Source organism: Megachile rotundata, chromosome 6 (genome assembly GCF_050947335.1).
Source record: "Megachile rotundata isolate GNS110a chromosome 6, iyMegRotu1, whole genome shotgun sequence".
Classification (NCBI taxonomy): domain Eukaryota; kingdom Metazoa; phylum Arthropoda; class Insecta; order Hymenoptera; family Megachilidae; genus Megachile; species Megachile rotundata.
Window position 1 is genome coordinate 7184565 of NC_134988.1, and position 19456 is coordinate 7204020.

At 30.1% G+C, this 19456-nt stretch overlaps 2 protein-coding genes across 15 annotated transcripts in view; one reads left to right on the plus strand and one right to left on the minus strand.

The window, feature by feature from the left end:
• Positions 1-257: 257 nt before the first annotated feature.
• The window catches only part of Polr1F (RNA polymerase I subunit F), a 33289-nt gene continuing 14090 nt past the window's right edge, over positions 258-19456 (plus strand). For 2 of the 12 annotated variants that reach the window (XM_076532920.1, XM_076532919.1), the window contains exons 1-4: positions 258-602; positions 728-870; positions 938-1136; positions 1209-5271. In XM_076532920.1, the coding sequence (XP_076389035.1) occupies positions 412-602; positions 728-870; positions 938-1136; positions 1209-3696 (3021 nt within the window). In that variant the 5' untranslated portion in view covers positions 258-411 and the 3' untranslated portion in view covers positions 3697-5271. Of the gene's footprint in view, positions 603-727; positions 871-937; positions 1137-1208; positions 5272-5398; positions 8924-19456 lie in introns of those variants that run through there. The other 10 variants (XM_076532914.1, XM_076532915.1, XM_076532912.1 and 7 more) reach the window with 10 other exon arrangements.
• cyc (basic helix-loop-helix ARNT-like protein cyc) overlaps positions 6036-19456 on the minus strand; it is an 82597-nt gene continuing 69176 nt past the window's right edge. For all 3 annotated transcript variants that reach the window (XM_076532922.1, XM_076532921.1, XM_003705537.3), the window contains 8 exons: positions 15117-15299; positions 12007-12247; positions 11677-11815; positions 11066-11184; positions 10905-10987; positions 10424-10584; positions 9706-9856; positions 6036-9381 (listed from right to left, as the gene is read on the minus strand). In XM_076532922.1, coding sequence (XP_076389037.1) covers positions 9197-9381; positions 9706-9856; positions 10424-10584; positions 10905-10987; positions 11066-11184; positions 11677-11815; positions 12007-12247; positions 15117-15299 — 1262 coding nt within the window. In that variant the 3' untranslated portion in view covers positions 6036-9196. The remainder of the gene's footprint in view (positions 9382-9705; positions 9857-10423; positions 10585-10904; positions 10988-11065; positions 11185-11676; positions 11816-12006; positions 12248-15116; positions 15300-19456) is intronic.

Consider the following 19456-nt stretch of genomic DNA (forward strand, 5'->3'; position numbering starts at 1 on the left):
TGTATTTCCGTTATAAATATAAACTTGAATGTAAAATTTAGTTACAAGAAAACTTTCGCTTTGATACTGCTCCTATAATCACCTTTCTGAGACCTAGATTGCGCAATAAAACAGTTTACTTTTAAAGATAAAGCTTTGAGACTCATTATTTATCGATTTCGAAAATATTTTTTGTAAATTATAATGCGTGCTAATACGCAGATTTTACAGCTTCCCCTTGGTCGCCATTTTCCCTAGGGGAGTTCCCTCTCGAGTGAACACTCTGCGCACAAGAGAGGACTTGGTGGGGATTACCTAGCATAAAAACGTTTTAAACACTGATTTATGTTATCTACAAAACATGAGCTTAACCTATACGTGTTCGAATAAGAATCGGCTTGGTGCTTAGTTTACGCTTTTAAATTAGTTACGATGAAGTTCGTAAAGTATACAGGAATAACATGGTCTGATGTAGAGCTTGCGGGTCTCCTCGAAGATGAAGATTCTTATGTTTCTCTTGAAAAATATAAAAAGCATCTTGGTTTGCATCCGTTTCACTTAACGAATTTAAGTAAAGCCTTGAATGAAATTTTATGTGCAAAGTTGAATTCTTATGACACAGAGTATGTATTAAATTTGTATTTCTTTTATATACTGAATTTTTATCACAGTAGTATTCGAAAAAAACGTAGAAAAGAAACTACGTTCTCTTGGTTATGTTTACATTAATTTTTAAATTATATTGTAGTTTAAAGGGTTTTATAGTAGCTTACAAGAACCCTAAATTATTAACACCTTTGGGAGAAATAATTTATGATTCGTGTTTCATTCATATTGACATAGAAGCAGATTTTTATGTGTTCAGACCACAAGTAGGAATTTCTTTGAAAGGTAATATACTCAATTTTTATATAATGCTGATAATTCGTATTCATTATTAATGGAGAGAGTTTTACAGGCATTGTTAAAAAAATAGTACCAGAGCACATCGGAGTTGTGGTACATAAAGCTTTTACTGTAATTGTTTTAAGACCGAGCGATGATGAGGATTGGGTGGGAAATCATGTTCAGTTTGGACAAGAAGTACGAATTACATTAACTGTTCTTAATCTTGCTAGTAAAGTCCTATCATATATTGGTGGTGTCTTTGATCCAGAGTAAGTAAATAATTATTTTGTTTAATTTAGATTGCTTTTGTATAGTGTTTCATTATTTCTACTTCATTTCAGTGATTATTTACGAGGATGTAGATTGCCAGAAATATCTGTTAATACAAATAATATATCCTTCGATGATGATATTGAAGATGACACAGATAAAAGACCAAAGAAAGGTTCTAAACAGGCGAAGCACATGTTTTTTGAAAATGATTCTGAGGACGCTTCTGAAGAAGATGTGTCACCAACAAAGAAAAAGAGGGATAAGTTGAAAAAATTAAACAAAAGTCTTGAACAGGAAGAAGTAAAGTATGCTGAAAAGGAAAAGAAAGATAAACGACGCTCTAAGAAGGGAAAAGAAGTGAAAGAATCAGATTCACCAGAATATACAAACAATATAGGTATGAATGGCAATTTTACGGACGATGAGGAATTGGAAGAATTTATATCTCCAAAAAGCAAACCGAAAAAGAAGTTGAAACGGCATAGTTCTCAAAGTTCTATAAATGAAGATGTTAACGAAGAATGTGAAAAATATTTATCAAAGCAATTATCTAAAAGGTTATCGGATAGAGAATCAGATGACAAACTTAATAAAATTAAGTTGAAACAAAGAAAAACAAGCAATAGTTTAGATTCGAATGTAGAAGAAAGTACACTTGAAAGTAAAGTAAAATTGAAGAAGAGTCCAAAAAAGAGAAAGGACGTAAATAGCAGTGATCATTCTACAGACGAGTTTAGTTCATATAAATATATACCACATTCAAGTAAAAGAAATTCGAAGTCTTTAGATGAGAGCGAAGAAACATCTGTAGACATTAAAATGGAAAAGCTTAATGATACTAATCAAGGAAAGAGTAAAATAAAAGCATCTCCTAAGAAGAAGCAAAACGTGAACTTGGAAAGTTCTGAGAGTGAAATGAATTCTAAAAATACTTCGTTAAAAGGAAAGGGGAGAAACAGTAATATACGAAACACAAAGATTAAGACAGAAACAGCTACTAGTAGTTCTGAGAATATGCAAGATGAAGATTATGTGCAAACCACTAGGAAACAAAGCATAGACTTGGAGACTTCTGCGAGTAAAATGAATTCTAAAAATACTCCGTTAAAAGGAAAGGGGAGAAACAGTAATATACGAAACACAAAGATTAAGACAGAAACAGCTACTAGTAGTTCTGAGAATATGCCAGATGAAGATTATGTGCAAACCACTAGGAAACAAAGCATAGACTTGGAGACTTCTGCGAGTAAAATGAATTCTAAAAATACTCCGTTAAAAGGAAAGGGGAAAAACAGTAAAATACAGAATACAAAGATTAAGACAGAAACAGTAACTAATAGTTCTAAGAATGTACAAGATGAAGATTATATACAAACCATTAGGAGGCAAAGCACAGACTTGGACACTTCTGCAAGTGAAGTGAATTCTAAAAATACTTCGTTAAAAGGAAAAAGGAAAAACAGTAACATACGGAACACGAAGATTAAGACAGAAACAGCAATTAGTAGTTCTGAGAATATGCAAGATGATGATTATGCACCCAGTAGGAAGCAAAGCATGGACTTGGAGACTTCTGCAAGTGAAGTGAATTCTAAAAATTCTTCGTTAAAAGGAAAAAGGAAAAATAGTAACATACGAAACACAAAGATTAAGGCAGAAACAATAAGTAGTTCTGAGAATATGCAAAATGAAGATTATACACAAAACATGGACTTGGAGACTTCTGTGAATAAAATGAATTCCAAAAATACTTCATTAAGAGGAAAGAGAAAAAGCACTAAAGCACAGAACACTAAGCTTAAAACAGAAGCAGCGATTAATAGTTCTAAGAATATGCAAGATGAAGATTATATAAAAACTATTAGGAATAAAAACGTGGACTTGGACAGTTCCGAAAGTGAAGTGAATAAACAATCTAAAAATGTTTCATTAAAAGGAAAAAGAAAAAACAGTAAAATACAAAACACAAAGATAAAGACAGAAACAGCTAGTGGTTCTGAAAATACGCAAGACGAAGATTATATAAAAACCACTAAAGTACCAAGGATGGATTCTGATTTAGACATATTTACGCACAGTTTTAATTGTGATTTAGTTGAAGATGATGAAAGTAACACAAGACAAAAGGAGAAAAGGCATTCAAAGAATAAAATTAAAGTAGAACCCGAATTTGAAAAAATCGTAACTAAAGTAGAAAGGTCATATAATGAAGATGAAGACATTTATGACGAAGATCTATGGAACTCGCCAAAAATTAATTCACCTAAGAAGAAATATGAAGCTCATTTAGGTAACAATATTGAAAGCGAAACAGATGCAAAAAGTAATGCAAAATACTTTAACAAAATGAAAACACCGGACAAAGGTACAAAAAGTCATAACATAAAAGTAGAAATAGATAGTTCTGTAATAAATAGTGAATCAGATAATAACGATCAAGGTATATATACTCAGAACAATAAAGCAAAGTTGAAACAGGAAAGAGTTTCATCAGATAGTGATCTAGATTTCAGCATTATTAAAATTAAAACCGAGAAGTTTCTAGACGATTATTAAGGTATAAAAACATTTTGTAATTCTGTTTATTTTTGTTTTATCCGAGGAAAAGTATAAATAGATATGCATGGCATATCATTGTATCGCACATTAGACATGACCAAGTGGTGGCTTGTGAGTCACATGTGACTACTGTCCTTATTTTGTCATTTCATTTTCACTACAAATTTTTCAAGTTTTTAAATTTTCAGATCTTCGAGTTCTAAGATAACTATCAAATTTCAGATTTTTTAATTCCCTAAACTTCCACTTTTCTAACTTAAAAATCTAAATTTTTGAAAATCTCAAATTATCAATTTCCAAAAATCAAGATTTTCCAGATTTCTAACTTAGACTTCTAAATTTTCAAAGTCCCAAATTTCATACAATTTGGTAGCAAGAACCGTGCCGCAGTTAATGGAAAGGAACTTGGTCATGTGTGTCTCAATCTACTTACAGATAATAAACATTACTCTGTACATATTTGTAAGTATATACATCCAATATACTTACACTATAATCACTTCATTGATAGGTCATGTATAAATACATATGTATATAAATTCTATTTTGTTATATTAATACAAACTTGTACAAACAAATTTTACACATTGATAGATTTCATATTCCTTTTATGCGAATTAAATTTCGTGCTCTATATTTTTAGAGATTCTTTTATTTTATTATGTACCAGTGAGTTTAATCTATATACGTATGATATAATCTTTATTTTCAAATTAGTGTATCATTATGTTAATACCTTATAGAGACTTTAATAAGTAAAAGTACAAGTTTAATTTTTTAAAGCAATATCAAAATATATGATGTGTTATATGAATACTTTTAAATATATATGACCTTTTTTCTGTAGAATGTATTATACATTTTAAGAAATTTCTCCAAATAAATATGTACATTTGTCATATTCCTAAACCTATTTGTGTATTTTTATAATACTTGTATTGTCATTAATGTTCATGAATGTGCAATTGACTTTAATATTTGGTTTTAAATATTAACATTTCAAAAGATAATTGCTCAAATTGAAGCACTGTAAGTGACTGCTTATGATTGAGTTTTATAAGTGATATATATGTACAAAATATATCATTCAATTACTTACAAAAGTAAAGAAGATATTCCATGAAGATGCCTTTATGACAGATACCAGTGAAAGTGTAAAAAAGATTTTGAAATTAACAGGAGTGAAATTGAAGATTGCATTAAATCAAGAAGAAACAACACTTAAAAAAATATATTATGAACATAGGGTGTATTAGTGGATTCAGTTCAACCAAATGGTGACATATCACTGATTATAGTTGAACTTTTAAATCTGGAACTAGTTCCAACACATTGGGAAACATTAAGGATGTAAACTACTGTGAAGTAATTATACATAGTCGTGGATAAACATCATACATAAGTTTGGATAAAATCTTTTTTACTGCTTAAGGATTGTCTTGAACAAGAGAATACTCCCTTTAACAGTTGTGGCTTCATCCATGAAGAACCACATGGAGATGGAATTCTCTAGAGGAAGAAATATGAGAATAAGAATAGGACAAATTCAGGATGTTCTTACACATCAGTATGGTGAGTAGGAAGGAATTTGTGCAGAATTTGAGTGTTAATACATTGATCATTCTCATTTACATTCTGCTCATCAGTAGAGATACTCGCATATACTTATTTCTTTGACTGATTCAAAGATCACTTCCAGGTTAGGAAGAGTGTGCGTTTGATATGTACATTTTAAGTTGTGGAAGATCTTCAATAGGTCTAATGTGAGTTCCAAATGTCACATTATTCTTTATAAGTTTCTGCAAGATTATCTTCATAGTTACTACCAAAGAAAAGATGTGACCTTGTAGTCTATACATATAGTTTTAATCTGTATATCTGGATTTTGATACTATTTCTACGTACTCTGGAAGCCATTCTTGTCTTCTCATTATTGCTGTCTATAACTACATTTTAAATCAAAGCCTGTAAGAATCAAATTTGTTGTGATAATTTCATGGAAAGAAAAATGACAACTTTTTTAAATATTTTCAGTTTTTATATTTTGACACGTATGACACAATAAACTTTCAACTAAATAACATAAGTATGTACATGTATTTACAATATACTTTTGCAATAAATTGTAGATCAATATATTTTTTCTTGCATGGTGAAATTTCAGCATTAATCTTCATTGGGCGAACTCACTATGGTTTGATGGACGTTGTCTAAGTAGGATGCGGAATGATAATCAAATTGACACCAGGATAGGAGTCCTTTTCTAAACAATGAAATTGTATAATTGGTGATTCTCTCACTTTCATTCCAGGAATTCTTGTGAAAGCAATAGATGGTTTATTTTGAAAGATTTATAATGAAAAATTTAATATAAAAACAATTACAATTTCCAAGAATTTGTCTACATTTAGTAGTGGTAACATTCTTTTGCCTATAATAACATTTATTTTTGAAGTATATTACTGTTATTCTACGCTTTGACACATACACTGACATACACACACGCGCGCACACATATAAATTTATTTATTTACATATATACGGTTTATGTACACTATACTCAAGCAGCGTATGAAAATTAATTTTTTTCTTCAATCAAGTTTACTTAACTGTATCATGAAGTGAGTTCGCCACTTTCCTTATTTAAAAATATTTTTTACAGTTTGAGATATAAGAAATAATATATTTATAAAATTACAAATATGAAATACATTTTACTCAAAATAAGACGATAATCGGAAAGAAAGCATGTATAAGAATTGCACAAACAATTTTGATGAAACGAAATAGCAACATATTCAGAAGCATAAATTTTGGATATTTTTCCAGAATTTATATCAGTGTTTCGACGATGCGCTACAAATACGTAAATGAATACTATTAAATTTTTCTTCAATTTTGTAAATGAAAGTATAAATTTCATATACGCTATTGCAAGATATTTTCTAATAGTATTCTTGAATAAAATTTTAAAAAACCATAACTGTTTAACATTCTGTACTTTAATGGCTTATCACATCATAAGTTGATGGCATCGCTCAGTATTTGAACCAATCCACCTGATTACAAGGTCGTATCATTCTGTGAAGAGAAACTTCTATTTGTTATTATGATTTCTTACAGTTTAATTAGGTACTTTTGGCGTTTTGTGAGATACATATTTACACGCAATGTTAATTTGTTGCTAAAGACATATAGGCTACAAACAGGAACTTCGCCTTTGAATTTATATATTCTTTAAGACAGTTATTGATTATTGTGTAAAGTATTTACACAAAAATGTGTATGTTAGCAGTTATTGCCATTTAACCCTTTATTTGGCGGTGCTGGAATGATATATGTTATTTGATGTACTTATTTGACATATTGTACCATTGTTTTAGTGTGTCAAGTACCAAACATTCGAATATGGTTTATTTGACTTGCATACAGTTCAAATAAACATTTTCTTCCATATTACTAATCATTTACATTTGCTGACTGCTTGAACTGCAATATATTAATATTTATTTAGTATAAAAAGGTATCTGAAGATAGAAATTGAGTCCCAAATTAGCACCGCCATATTCATGAGTTAAATAGTCCTCATAATCATGTGTAAAGTTCATGATTAAAAATGAATTGCCTTGTAGTTCATAATGACCCTGTTGTAGATTCAGAGGTTTTTACATTTAAAACGAATCGTATACAAGACTATACATATGAAAGTATCATCTTACAACCATTCTTAAAGGTTATAACTTTTTTAAGGACTCTTCAAATTTGTACAAGCATTGAGAAATACAGTTGTAATTATATTACTTTCTTATTACAGTGTAAATGAGGCCATAATTGTCTTGATTAGAGCAACAGAATTCAGTACTATTATGGAGATTTTGAAAACAATTCATTTTACATATTTCTTGTAGCAGATATAAACCGTTCTGTTCTCAACAAATTTTAGAATATGAATTATGGCCGTGTTGTCTTAACTAAAAACAAGAAAATGGTGGATACAACCACTGTCCATGAAAGCGTTAAAAAGTTTCAAAACCTTTAAGTAATGATAGTAATATTTTGTATCAAACTTGTCTCTTGAGAAAATTACATACTTCTGTCTTTTTATGGTGTCTCTGTTTAATCATTTCTTTTTTCAAATTTACAATGATTTTGGAAAAATTCAGTCGAAAAAGTTATCTAATGATCCTGTATATGATTTTTCTCAATGATAAAAATAGATTACAATGAAATGCAAACTGAGGTAGGAGGTCTGATATTATTTTATTAAACTTTCATACGAAGATTCGAAACTGATATTTTCAACTAGTCTTTTCAAAAGATAAATCTGAATCAGAACTAAAGTTAAAATAATTGTCTGACAATATTTAGGATGTATTTGTCTGTGCGCAAAAATTTTAACCGCACAATTGTAATTATAAATTACAGGAGAGCCATTTAACACGTTAACCGCTACAATTTTATTGAGATGTAATGTAATAATTATTTAATTTGGTAATTATTATACATATTTAATATTGTTCGTTTTTCAGATTTTTTCAGTTTCTATATTGTCATTATTGTATAAAATGAATTTACCATGTTGACTACCATGTTACCCATATATGGAATGATGCTTAAATTTCCATAGGAATTCATTAATGATATTAGGAATTTTTTTATTTACTCAAATAGCAATATTTTAAGAAATATTTGTAAATAATTAGGACTGCTATTAAAAGCGGGTAAACGAGGTATTTGGCTATACTTAAATGAAATATGGAAATATGAAACTTTGAAAAATTGAAGCATTAGAAACTTATCAATTAGACAAATTTGTAATTTGTTAATTTGAACATTCAGAAGTTAAGAAATGAAAAAACATGAGAATACATAAACAATTTTACGCGCCAGCGCGTTAAAAACTTTAGACGAAGATCCGTATTTTAATAATATCATCTGTTACCCTAAGGCCCAGCCGACATCTTTAAAAGCGAAAACCCCTGGAAGAAGTATTAATACTATCTAATAAAATGTTCAGTGACTTAATCATGGCAGTCAACGTAAATAAAATCTACAGTTTTCAACCAAATAATCTACGACGAGTAGCGGTGAACGTGTTATCACTTTCATAATATTAAAAACAACATGTTCGATTTGCAGAAGACGATACCTTTGTAAACAAATCCTTTCGTCTGTTCGACACGAAAGATCTCCGCGGGAGAAATAAATGTCCACTTAAACTTAACCGTTCTGTACGTTTATTCCGTAATTGATCACAGAAATGATATGTCTATAAAAAAACTAAACGTATCGTTGAAACAGCACCGTTTCAGCACCAAACAGCCGTCGGCCGTTTAAAAGAAAGTAACGAAGGATCCGTTGGAATGTTCGACAAACTAAGAAGTGCAAACACGTTGGTCGAGTACTTGAAGCACAACTATATGTACACTCACACACTTCTAAACCGTAGGTACATATGTTCAGAGACACTAAACGTTTTCACGTGGAAAAGAATGTACTATGGAAGCGGCCAAGGTAAACCGGAAAAGTCCACGGGGCCACCTAAACCGGCATCCGCCTCTAGAAGGCTCATTATCACGGCCATTGCTGCTTCGTCGTTACCATCCGATGGCACTGGATTCGGTGATTCGTTAATCGTGGTGCCGCCGATCATATCCATCATGTCCTCGTCTGGTGACGTTCCTAAAAGGAGGGCATGTTACGTTATGCGCAACAGTTATTCAAAAGGTGTCTTTCTTTTGCGTGGCGTGGCTACTTTAAACGAAAATTATCTGCCAAACGAAAGTTACATTTGATTGCTGGACGTTCGTGCTTTCGAAACACCAGAGCGAACTTCCGTTGCCCTATGCTTCGCTCAGAGAAAAAATTGTACTTTTATTATCGGAACGGATGAGACGAACTAGTTCTTTGCGCTGTTTTCTCTGAGCGATTTAATATTTTTGGAAAAATCCGGCAATCGCACTACACACCAAGAAACGACTCCTTAGAGACAGTAATAGCTATGACCTTGGTCGTTCGCGATGCTGTTCAGCTGCAAGTTGTTTGCAATGTGGTTGTATGTTGGGGCGGGGGTAGCGGTGCTGTTGTTGGTGCTACCTCTTGTTGGCTGCGTCAAATCCTGGACTCTCTCTGATGATGCCGTCGTGGTAATCCGTGACTAATTATACAGATACAATTTTTTTTAAATAAATTTGTTTTACTGAGCTTTTATTTACAATGCGTTCACATTTAATCTAAAATTGTACAACTAGATTTTCTGTTGATTGCCTGATTTAGTTTTAGTGATAGAAAGTTGCTTAAGGAACTCATAGAGTAATAGCTAACATTGAGAAAAATCATTAAACGGTAGGCTTTCTTTACTTAAAAACTATAAGAAATGTCTTTTCATTCATCTTATGATTTCATATTTTTTACTGCAGAAAGGATTTAGATGAACATATTTGGAATAATTAAATTTTTATTGCAAGTACAGAAGAGCTTCTTCCAGTTAAAAAATCATCCAGTTAGGAGGTTAAGAAATGTATTTAGATTTTTCTTCCTTACACCCTTTTCACATAACTGAAATTAGTGAGACTACTTATAGTTAAGTATCCCTCAAAACAAATCTACATTGCATTCTACAAATATTTATTAACAGAAGGTATGATTTTTATTTGCAAAAAAGGGTTGCCTTTTTAAAAAGTATATTGTTCACAAATTACTGTGGGTTTCTAACCATAACTACCTCGGTATTCAACAAGGTAGATTCCGGTCCTGGTCCAGGACTGCTACCGGAAGAAGAATCTTCACCTCGTCTTTGAAGATCCAGGACCTCTTCCGCTATTTGCCGTCCGATTTTACTTACCTCCACGTGACTCGAGATTAATCTTTCTAATCCACCATTACCTGCAGCAATACAATTCAATATTGAAGCGCCTGAATACAATTCTATTAGTAATCTGCTGTTGAGTAAGGTTAGGTACACCTATTAGGTTAGGTGAAAATAAACAGATAATAGTATAAGTAAATATAATAATAATATAAGTAATAATTATTTATATGTTAATAATATAAGTAGTTATAATTGTTGCTATAATAATAATATAAGTAAAAATATTCATTTTATGGATATTATACAAGACCAATAAAAATGTTACACTTTTGTAAATATTATATATAATATATTTATTACATTATAAGGTAATAAATATTCTATTAATAATTACTCTGTGTAAAATAATCGTAGTTGCCCTGAACACTGGAGTCCTCAGATCTGTTCCCACTGTTTGTGATCGATCGAGAGTCACAACTGAAAGAATTCGTTTTTAATAAAATTCGTAAATATTTTATATACGATATCAGATAGTTAGAAGAAATTGAAACTTACGAAGTAACTGAATTTTTAGCTATTAGGTACTCGATATCTTTGGTCCACGGATTTCTGAAAGATTTCCATTCAGATTGAAGTCTCACGAAGCTGGCACCCTTGGTCCTAAACCTGTATATCTAAACAGACGAATATATCTGAATTTAAAATTAAGGAAATAAGTGGTTTATTTTAGGCAAATAAATGGAGATATATAATTTGACAATTAAGTACTTTAAGTCTTAAGTCAAATTTATTGAGATGAAGAATTTGCTAATTTGGAAATTTACGAATTTGGGAATTTAGGGGCTTGAGTAATTTTACAAATTTGGAGTTGGTAATTTGGTAACTTAGAAATTGTGAAATATAAAAATTAAAAAATTTGGAAATTTAAGGATTTAGAGCCCAGAATGCTTCTGCAAATTTCGGATTGAGAACTTCCTAATTTGGAAATTTAGAAATTTGTTAATTTGCAAATTTAAAAATTTACTAATTTTGGAAATGTTAAGTTCTCAACATGAGGTATTCTATAATACATATGATGTATTCTACATTTAGTATATTCCATTAGTTGCTACTGTCTTCCTAATTACACTAACAATCTAAATATCAGATTTATAATAATTACTTGCCTGTGTGGTGATGCATTCAGTAGCCTGAAGAGCAGCTTTATGAGATTTAGCAAGATGAGGAATATCATCATGGTGATAATACTCGTACATACTCGTACCTAGCAGCTCTTGTGGTAGAAAACCTAACACTAAAGTGGCCCTGAAAACAAAAATCATTTATTACGATCTAAAATTATTAATAAATATATATACAGTCTTGAATGTCTCAAGAACAGCAATACTACTTGAAAATTGATTTGAACTTGTTCATACAGTGAACATGACCTTGGAGGTTTAACATAAAACAACTTTTATTTCGTTTCGAGTAAAAATTGATTTTGAAATATGAACCTTTGATCGACAAAAAGGAATTTGCCATCCATCGCGTGCCTCGAAACAAATTTGATCGGCCTCAAATTTGGTTTCTTAGGTAAAGATGTTGGTATAGTTGATTGTAAACGACCAACTGCAACTAAACACGATAGATTGCAAGCCTCTCCGTCGCCATCGCCTTCTTGTTCCTCCAGATCGATTTTCGCAGGTGCCCAGGATTTTAAGTAGCCGGTACATTGAATGACGCAGTATTTCCAATCTGCAAAAATATTTATTAAACTAAATATATATATTTATTTACTTATGAACTGTTTATTTATTAACTAAATATTTATTTATGTAGCAATAATAATTTATTACAAATTTGGACTTGAAGATGTTATTTTACACTATTGTTATTTTACTGTTACTCATTTTATTTTAATGTTGTACGTTTTATACTAAGTCTACGGACGTTTGTTTAATGGTCGCTTATATTTAAATTTGAACTAAGGTAGAAAAATAAATAAATTGAAGATTATATGTGAACTGCCTAAGACATTCTTCGGTTTGACAAAAGTTGACATACATTTTTACAAAAATTTTTTAATAATTTTATTTAAAATAAGAGATTTATGATCCTCCATTTTGACGGATTGCATCAATTTAAATTGTAGTTAGAGTTGCAGTAACTAGTATTTTAGTTGATATAACAGTTATTCGTTAATCGATATATGAAAGAAATGTTAAGATATTTGATGTATCGTGTAATAGCGAGGACACGAGGTCAATATTGCATTGAGAATCGTTAGAAGAGATAATAAAGTGTTTACATCGTTTTCTCATGGATATATGTATGCTCTCGTTTAATTATATGCTTTGCTCTAGTTTTTGATGAGACTTTGGGTATTTGGAGAGATGAAGTATTTGAGAATTTGAAAATGTGAGAATTTGTGAATTGGAGAATTTGTAAATGTTAGAACTGGCAAATTTTAGAACTTGGAGATTTCAGACCTTGGAAATTTGAAAATTTGGCAAATTTAAGAACTTGGAAATTTTGGACCTCCGAAATTTTTGAGAATTTGGAAATTTAGAAATATGGAAATTTGACAACTTGGAAATTTGAGAATTTGAGAGTTTGAGAGTTTGAAAATTTGGCAAATTTGAGAACTTGGAAATTCGGGACCTTGAAAATTTGAGAAATTGAGAATTTGAAAATTTGGCAAATTTGAGAACTTGGAAATTTCAGACCTTGGAAATTTGAAAATTTGGCAAATTTAAGAACTTGGAAATTTTGGACCTTCGAAATTTGAGAATTTGAAAATTTAGAAATATGGAAATTTGACAACTTGGAAATTTGAGAATTTGAGAGTTTGAAAATTTTGCAAATTTGAGAACTTGGAAATTCGGGACCTTGAAAATTTGAGAAATTGAGAATTTGAGAGTTTGAGAGTTTGAGAATTTGAAAATTTGGCAAATTTGAGAACTTGGAAATTTGGGACCTTGGAATTTCGAGAATTTGGAAATTTAGGACCTTGCAAATTTGAGAATTTGGAAATTTAGAAATATGGAAATTTGACAACTTGGAAATTTGAGAATTTGAAAGTTTAAAAATTTGGCAAATTTGAAAACTTGGAAATTCGGGACCTTGAAAATATGAGAAATTGAGAATTTGGGAATTTGGGAATTTGAGAGTTTGAGAGTTTGAGAATTTGAAAATTTGGCAAATTTGAGAACTTGGAAATTTGGGACCTTGGAATTTCGAGAATTTGGAAATTTAGGACCTTGCAAATTTGAGAATTTGGAAATTTAGAAATATGGAAATTTGACAACTTGGAAATTTGAGAATTTGAAAGTTTGAAAATTTGGCAAATTTGAGAACTTGGAAATTCGGGACCTTGAAAATATGAGAAATTGAGAATTTGGGAATTTGGGAATTTGAGAGTTTGAGAATTTGAAAATTTGGCAAATTTGAGAACTTGGAAATTTGGGACCTTGGAAATTGGAGAATTTGGAAATTTAGGACCTTGCAAATTTGAGAATTTGGAAATTTAAGAATATGGAAATTTGACAACTTGGAAATTTGAGAGTTTGAGAATTTGAGAATTTAGAAATTTGGTAATTTGAGAATTTGGAGATTTGAAAATATAGAAATTTAAAAGCTTTGAAACTTAGGAATCCCACATTAAAACACTTTGGTAATTTAGTAATTTAAGAATTGCAAAATTTTATGCTTATACATATAGAAGTTTTCAAATTTAGAAAATCAAACAACTTTAAAAAATCAAATCTTGAACAATACCTTTTAACCATCAAAACAATTAGATTCTTCATCATTTTATTTTGTACATAATAACATTTATCTTTCTAAAAATAATCTTTGTCGTTCGATATTACATGTCACATTTAAGAAGACGATTAAGAATAGAACGACAAAGGAAAAAATATAAAAGAGGAGGTATGTGAAGAAAGTTCTTTAGCTGGACATTGAAATAGTCTTTCCTTTTTCACTTTTGACAAACCACGCGGCAAATATTTATGTCGTGACATCTTCGAAACGGTGAAAAGGAATTCCTAATACTGGAAATCTCTTTTTATCCTTCTTGGAAAAGTTTTATTTTAACATCGATGTTCTAAAAGTGTCGACATGTTAAATTTACTCTAATGTTACTCTACTATTTTATACAAAAATTTTCATTATTTATTGTTAATGTATGTATTACTTATTATTTATTTATTTGTTTATTTATATCCAACAAATATGCCGAAGTAAAATATTACCTTCATATTTCATAACATTTGTCAAAATAAAAAGTGCAAATGAGATAAAAGTGAATGGTGCAAATGTAGTGAAAATTAGAATAATTTAAATATGATAAAAATATAAACAGTGCAAATATGATAATAATTGAAAAATGCAAATACGATAAAAATTTGAATAGTACAAATGCGATAAATATTTTAAAAATGTAGATATATTAATACATTCAAATTGAACAATCGCTGAAAACGAATCACTTCTACGTGTTCTATTGCTTACTACTTTTAATGTTAAAACTCTATTCTTCTATAAAAAGTTAGAACGATTTATAATAAATTTGTTGTAAGCAAATTTGATTATTTTTTGGTATAAATTTATGAATACTTACCAACGTTTTGTTGTTTTTTGCGTCTATGACAACCGCTGGTAGTATCAGCTTCTTCTTTCACTTGCAATTCACCGCAACGAATTCCTTCGACTTTTCGTTTCATTCTGCAGAAGAAAGACCTTCGAGCGCCCGGGCACAGTCTCGATACACCCTGTGGCACATCTGTTTTCACTGGTAACATTGCTGAAGAAAAATCAAATGTTAATATATTTTATATATCATTCAGATGAAATGTGTCGGTAAATAATAATTTTCAGATTTTTTAATTTTTAGATTTTCGTTTTTCAGACTTTCAGATTTTTAGATTTTCGAATTTTCAGACTTTCAGATCGTTAAATCTTCAGATTTTTAGTAATTCAGATTTTCAGATCGTTAGATCTTCAGACTTTCAAATATTCAGATTTATAAAATCGAAGGTTCGGTTCAGTAAGTTAATAAGATTGAAAACCAGAAATACAGAAGTTTGCTAATTCAATAATTTTTCAATTTAGAGATATCAAATTTTCACACTGAAAATTTTATGAAATTGACAATTTCATAGTTTTGTTAGTTAGTATCTTTGAAAGTTAGAAAAGTAAAAATTTATAAATAGAGAATTCGAAAATTATTTATTTGAGAAATTGAGAACTTCCAAATTCGTGCAATTTATGGTGTAAAAATATTGTTCACACCGTTCCGTAAGTTTTTAATTAACACTCACTGCAGTTTCGTGGACATCTTTTGTTCTTTAAACAAATCATTTGTTTCTCTGACTTAGTTTTCATATTAACAACCTAACGGTGTAATGGTGCACGACACTTAAGTCATCTGATTCAATAAAGGTGATGTGTCCGACATTCGCAATGATGACGAGTTAGAAGATGTGCACTTCAGGGTGTATAGTCTAAAAATATCCACTGTTTCTGTCACATTTCAATAGATTAGAAAAAAAATATTGACTAGTGAGTCTACAGAACAGGTCACTTAACGTGATTTTGAATTTGTATTGAATTTGAGGTTAGGAAATTTGGCAATTTAAATGTTAAGAAATGTTGAAATTCAATGATTTACGAATTTAGAGATTTGGATTTTTGGGAACTTAAGGGTTTCAGGATTTAGGGGTTTAAGGATTTAGGGACTTGAGCATTTAGAGATTTGACGATTTAAGGATTCGAGGATTCGAGGATTCGAGGATTCGAGGATTTAAGAATTTAAGAATTCAAGAATTTAAGAATTCAAGAATTATTTAAGAATTTAAGAATTCAAGAATTATTTAAGAATTTAAGAATTCAAGAATTATTTAAGAAATCAAGAACTCTAGAATTGAAGAATTATTTAAGTATTCAAGAATTCAGGAATTTAAGAATTATTTAAGAATTTAAGAATTATTTAAGAATGTAAGAGGTCAAGAATTCAAAAATTTAAGAATTCAAGAATTATTTAAGAAATCAAGAACTCTAGAATTGAAGAATTATTTAAGTATTTAAGAATTTAAGAATTATTTAAGAATGTAAGAGGTCAAGAATTCAAAAATTTAAGAATTCAAGAATTATTTAAGAAATCAAGAACTCTAGAATTGAAGAATTATTTAAGTATTTAAGAATTTAAGAATTATTTAAGAATGTAAGAGGTCAAGAATTCAAAAATTTAAGAATTCAAGAATTATTTAAGAAATCAAGAACTCTAGAATTGAAGAATTATTTAAGTATTCAAGAATTCAGGAATTCAAGAATTATTTAAGAATTTAAAAATTTAAGAATTATTCAAGAATTCAAGAATTATTTAAGAATGTAAGAGGTCAAGAATTCAAAAATTTAAGAATTCAAGAATTATTTAAGAAATCAAGAACTCTAGAATTGAAGAATTATTTAAGTATTCAAGAATTCAGGAATTCAAGAATTATTTAAGAATTTAAAAATTTAAGAATTATTCAAGAATTCAAGAATTATTTAAGAATGTAAGAGGTCAAGAATTCAAAAATTTAAGAATTCAAGAATTATTTAAGAAATCAAGAACTCTAGAATTGAAGAATTATTTAAGTATTTAAGAATTCAGGAATTTAAGAATTATTTAAGAATTCAAGAATTGTTTATGAAGACAAGAATTCAAGAATTCAAGAATTATTTATGAAGACAAGAATTCAAGAATTTAAGAATTATTTAAGAATTTAAGAATTATTTAAAAATTATTTAAGAATTTAAGAATTTAAAAAGTACTTGAAAAAACGTGACTTTAGAAAGTTAGATAATTAAATAAAATTAGAAAAAACTTCTCGATTCATTCTGCAGATATTTAATATCCCGTAGCTGGCAACCGATGACTATGTGCTAAAAGGCGATTCGCATAATTTCCGCAAAGAAAACGACGCCGATTTCCAGGATAAACTGCGTTCGATTGTGATTAAAATTACAAAAGTCCGTATTTCGATATTACGTAAGAGAAAAAAAAAATACTGTTGCGATGTTAACGTTAACTGGAAGCACGTTAATGGCGCATGCAATCTCTTCCTCTCGGTCTGAGCTGCGTATATTTATCACTTTTCCGTGATGTTTCTTCGAGCATTATCGTTACGTAATTAATCTTGATGTATTCCAACATATGGTGATGTGGCTAATTTTCTTCCTTCGAAGAACTTCCTTCTAAAATACAAACACTAAATATGTACAAACCTTTTTTCCTTAATCGTATCTGACTATAATTTGTTCAATAGTATGCACATGTCTCATAAAGTTATTTACATAATTTCTAGGTTAGATTCGAAAAACACTTCACTTCTTGTATTAATGTAGCACGTAATCACGTTTAATTATTGTAATTAATTGAAGCACGCGTGGAAAAAACGAGTCAGTTTCAGTTTTGCAACTTTGTACTTATACACTTCAAATCGTACTCGGAGTGTTCAGACAAAGTTATCATTTCTTTTTTTTAGAAAAAATGTTTTATATATTCTATATATTTTTAAATATTTTAAAAGTTAGTCTAGGTAGTCTAGATCTTAGTTAACTTTAAAATTATCGTTGTTTAAATTGTTAAAAAAGGTTTCTTTTAATAAAAATCAAGGTCACCTTGATTACTTCAGATGGTATATTTTTTATATCTTTGTTATGAAACTTTTATCACCAGATTTTTCACATATATTAGTTTATACATATATGGAGTTGGAATTCTTTATGAGTAATATTCAGACAGATCCCATATATTCGTTTGAAAATAAAATGCTGACAATTTACTATCTTACGGTAATTATACTTAAAAATTGTCTTTAATAATATATTAAATTATATAAAATAATTATGGTTCATAAAACGCGTTCTCTAGAGATTTCACTCCAACCCTCCAGCTCAGTAAAACCGGTCCCCCATCTCAGGGACACCCTGCGTCCAAGGATGAGTGAACGCAGAATCTTTAACATTTTCAGAATCGACGGTGATTCTAAAACCGTGAGCATCGATGATGTATGATCATACGAGATCAAAGACCTTTCGTTCTCCGTAGGTCACAGCGGCATGTAACATCTTAGAAATCTTGCATCGCTTTTCCCCGTTTAGACAAGTCTTTCGCAACGCTTTCATCTTATAGCGTTAATTCATCGACAGTCAGATGCTGTCGAACCAGTGACATTTATCAGATATTAAAGTGCATCAATGAACCATCGTCCAGCTGACCATCCATGCTGGAGCCAATGATGTCGAAAGACGGTGTAATTAATGGATTCGTATGCAGCGAGTCAAGTAACCTTCTCGAAGTTGAAGTTCTAGCGATTGTGAGAGTTTTGAAACTTTCGGGGAGAATAGACTCAGAGACGTACGCGTGAAACATGACAGGTGCAACAAATTGGAACCAGCAGAAATTTTCAATCATTTCATTTAATTGCATCAGAGTTAATATCTTCGTGACTGAATTCATGCTTACGACTTTATAGTTCATTTACTATATATTTAACTTGCAACAAATTGGAACCAGCAGAAATTTTCAATCATTTCATCTAATTGCATCAGAGTTAATATCTTCGTGACTGAATTCATGCTTACGACTTCATAATTCATTTACTATATATTTAACTTGTTAACCAAGAAAATTGCTGTTGAATTTTATTAACCTTCCGGTGTGATCCATCATACGAAAACGTGTGACAAGAATTTAATGCATGTAATCTTTAAGTTCATGCGAGGGAAGGAAGTAGATTGAACATTCTGTAATATTGTTTTACCAGCGGTTGCCACTGCAAAGTGATAGGTATCAGTTCAGAATAAATTAAGAAGAAATTTTTAGACGCATGGAAGAAATGTTTGGTGCGGAATTATTGACACGTTACTTGGTCCGTACTTTTATACCGAAACTTTAAGTGGCAATACTCACAA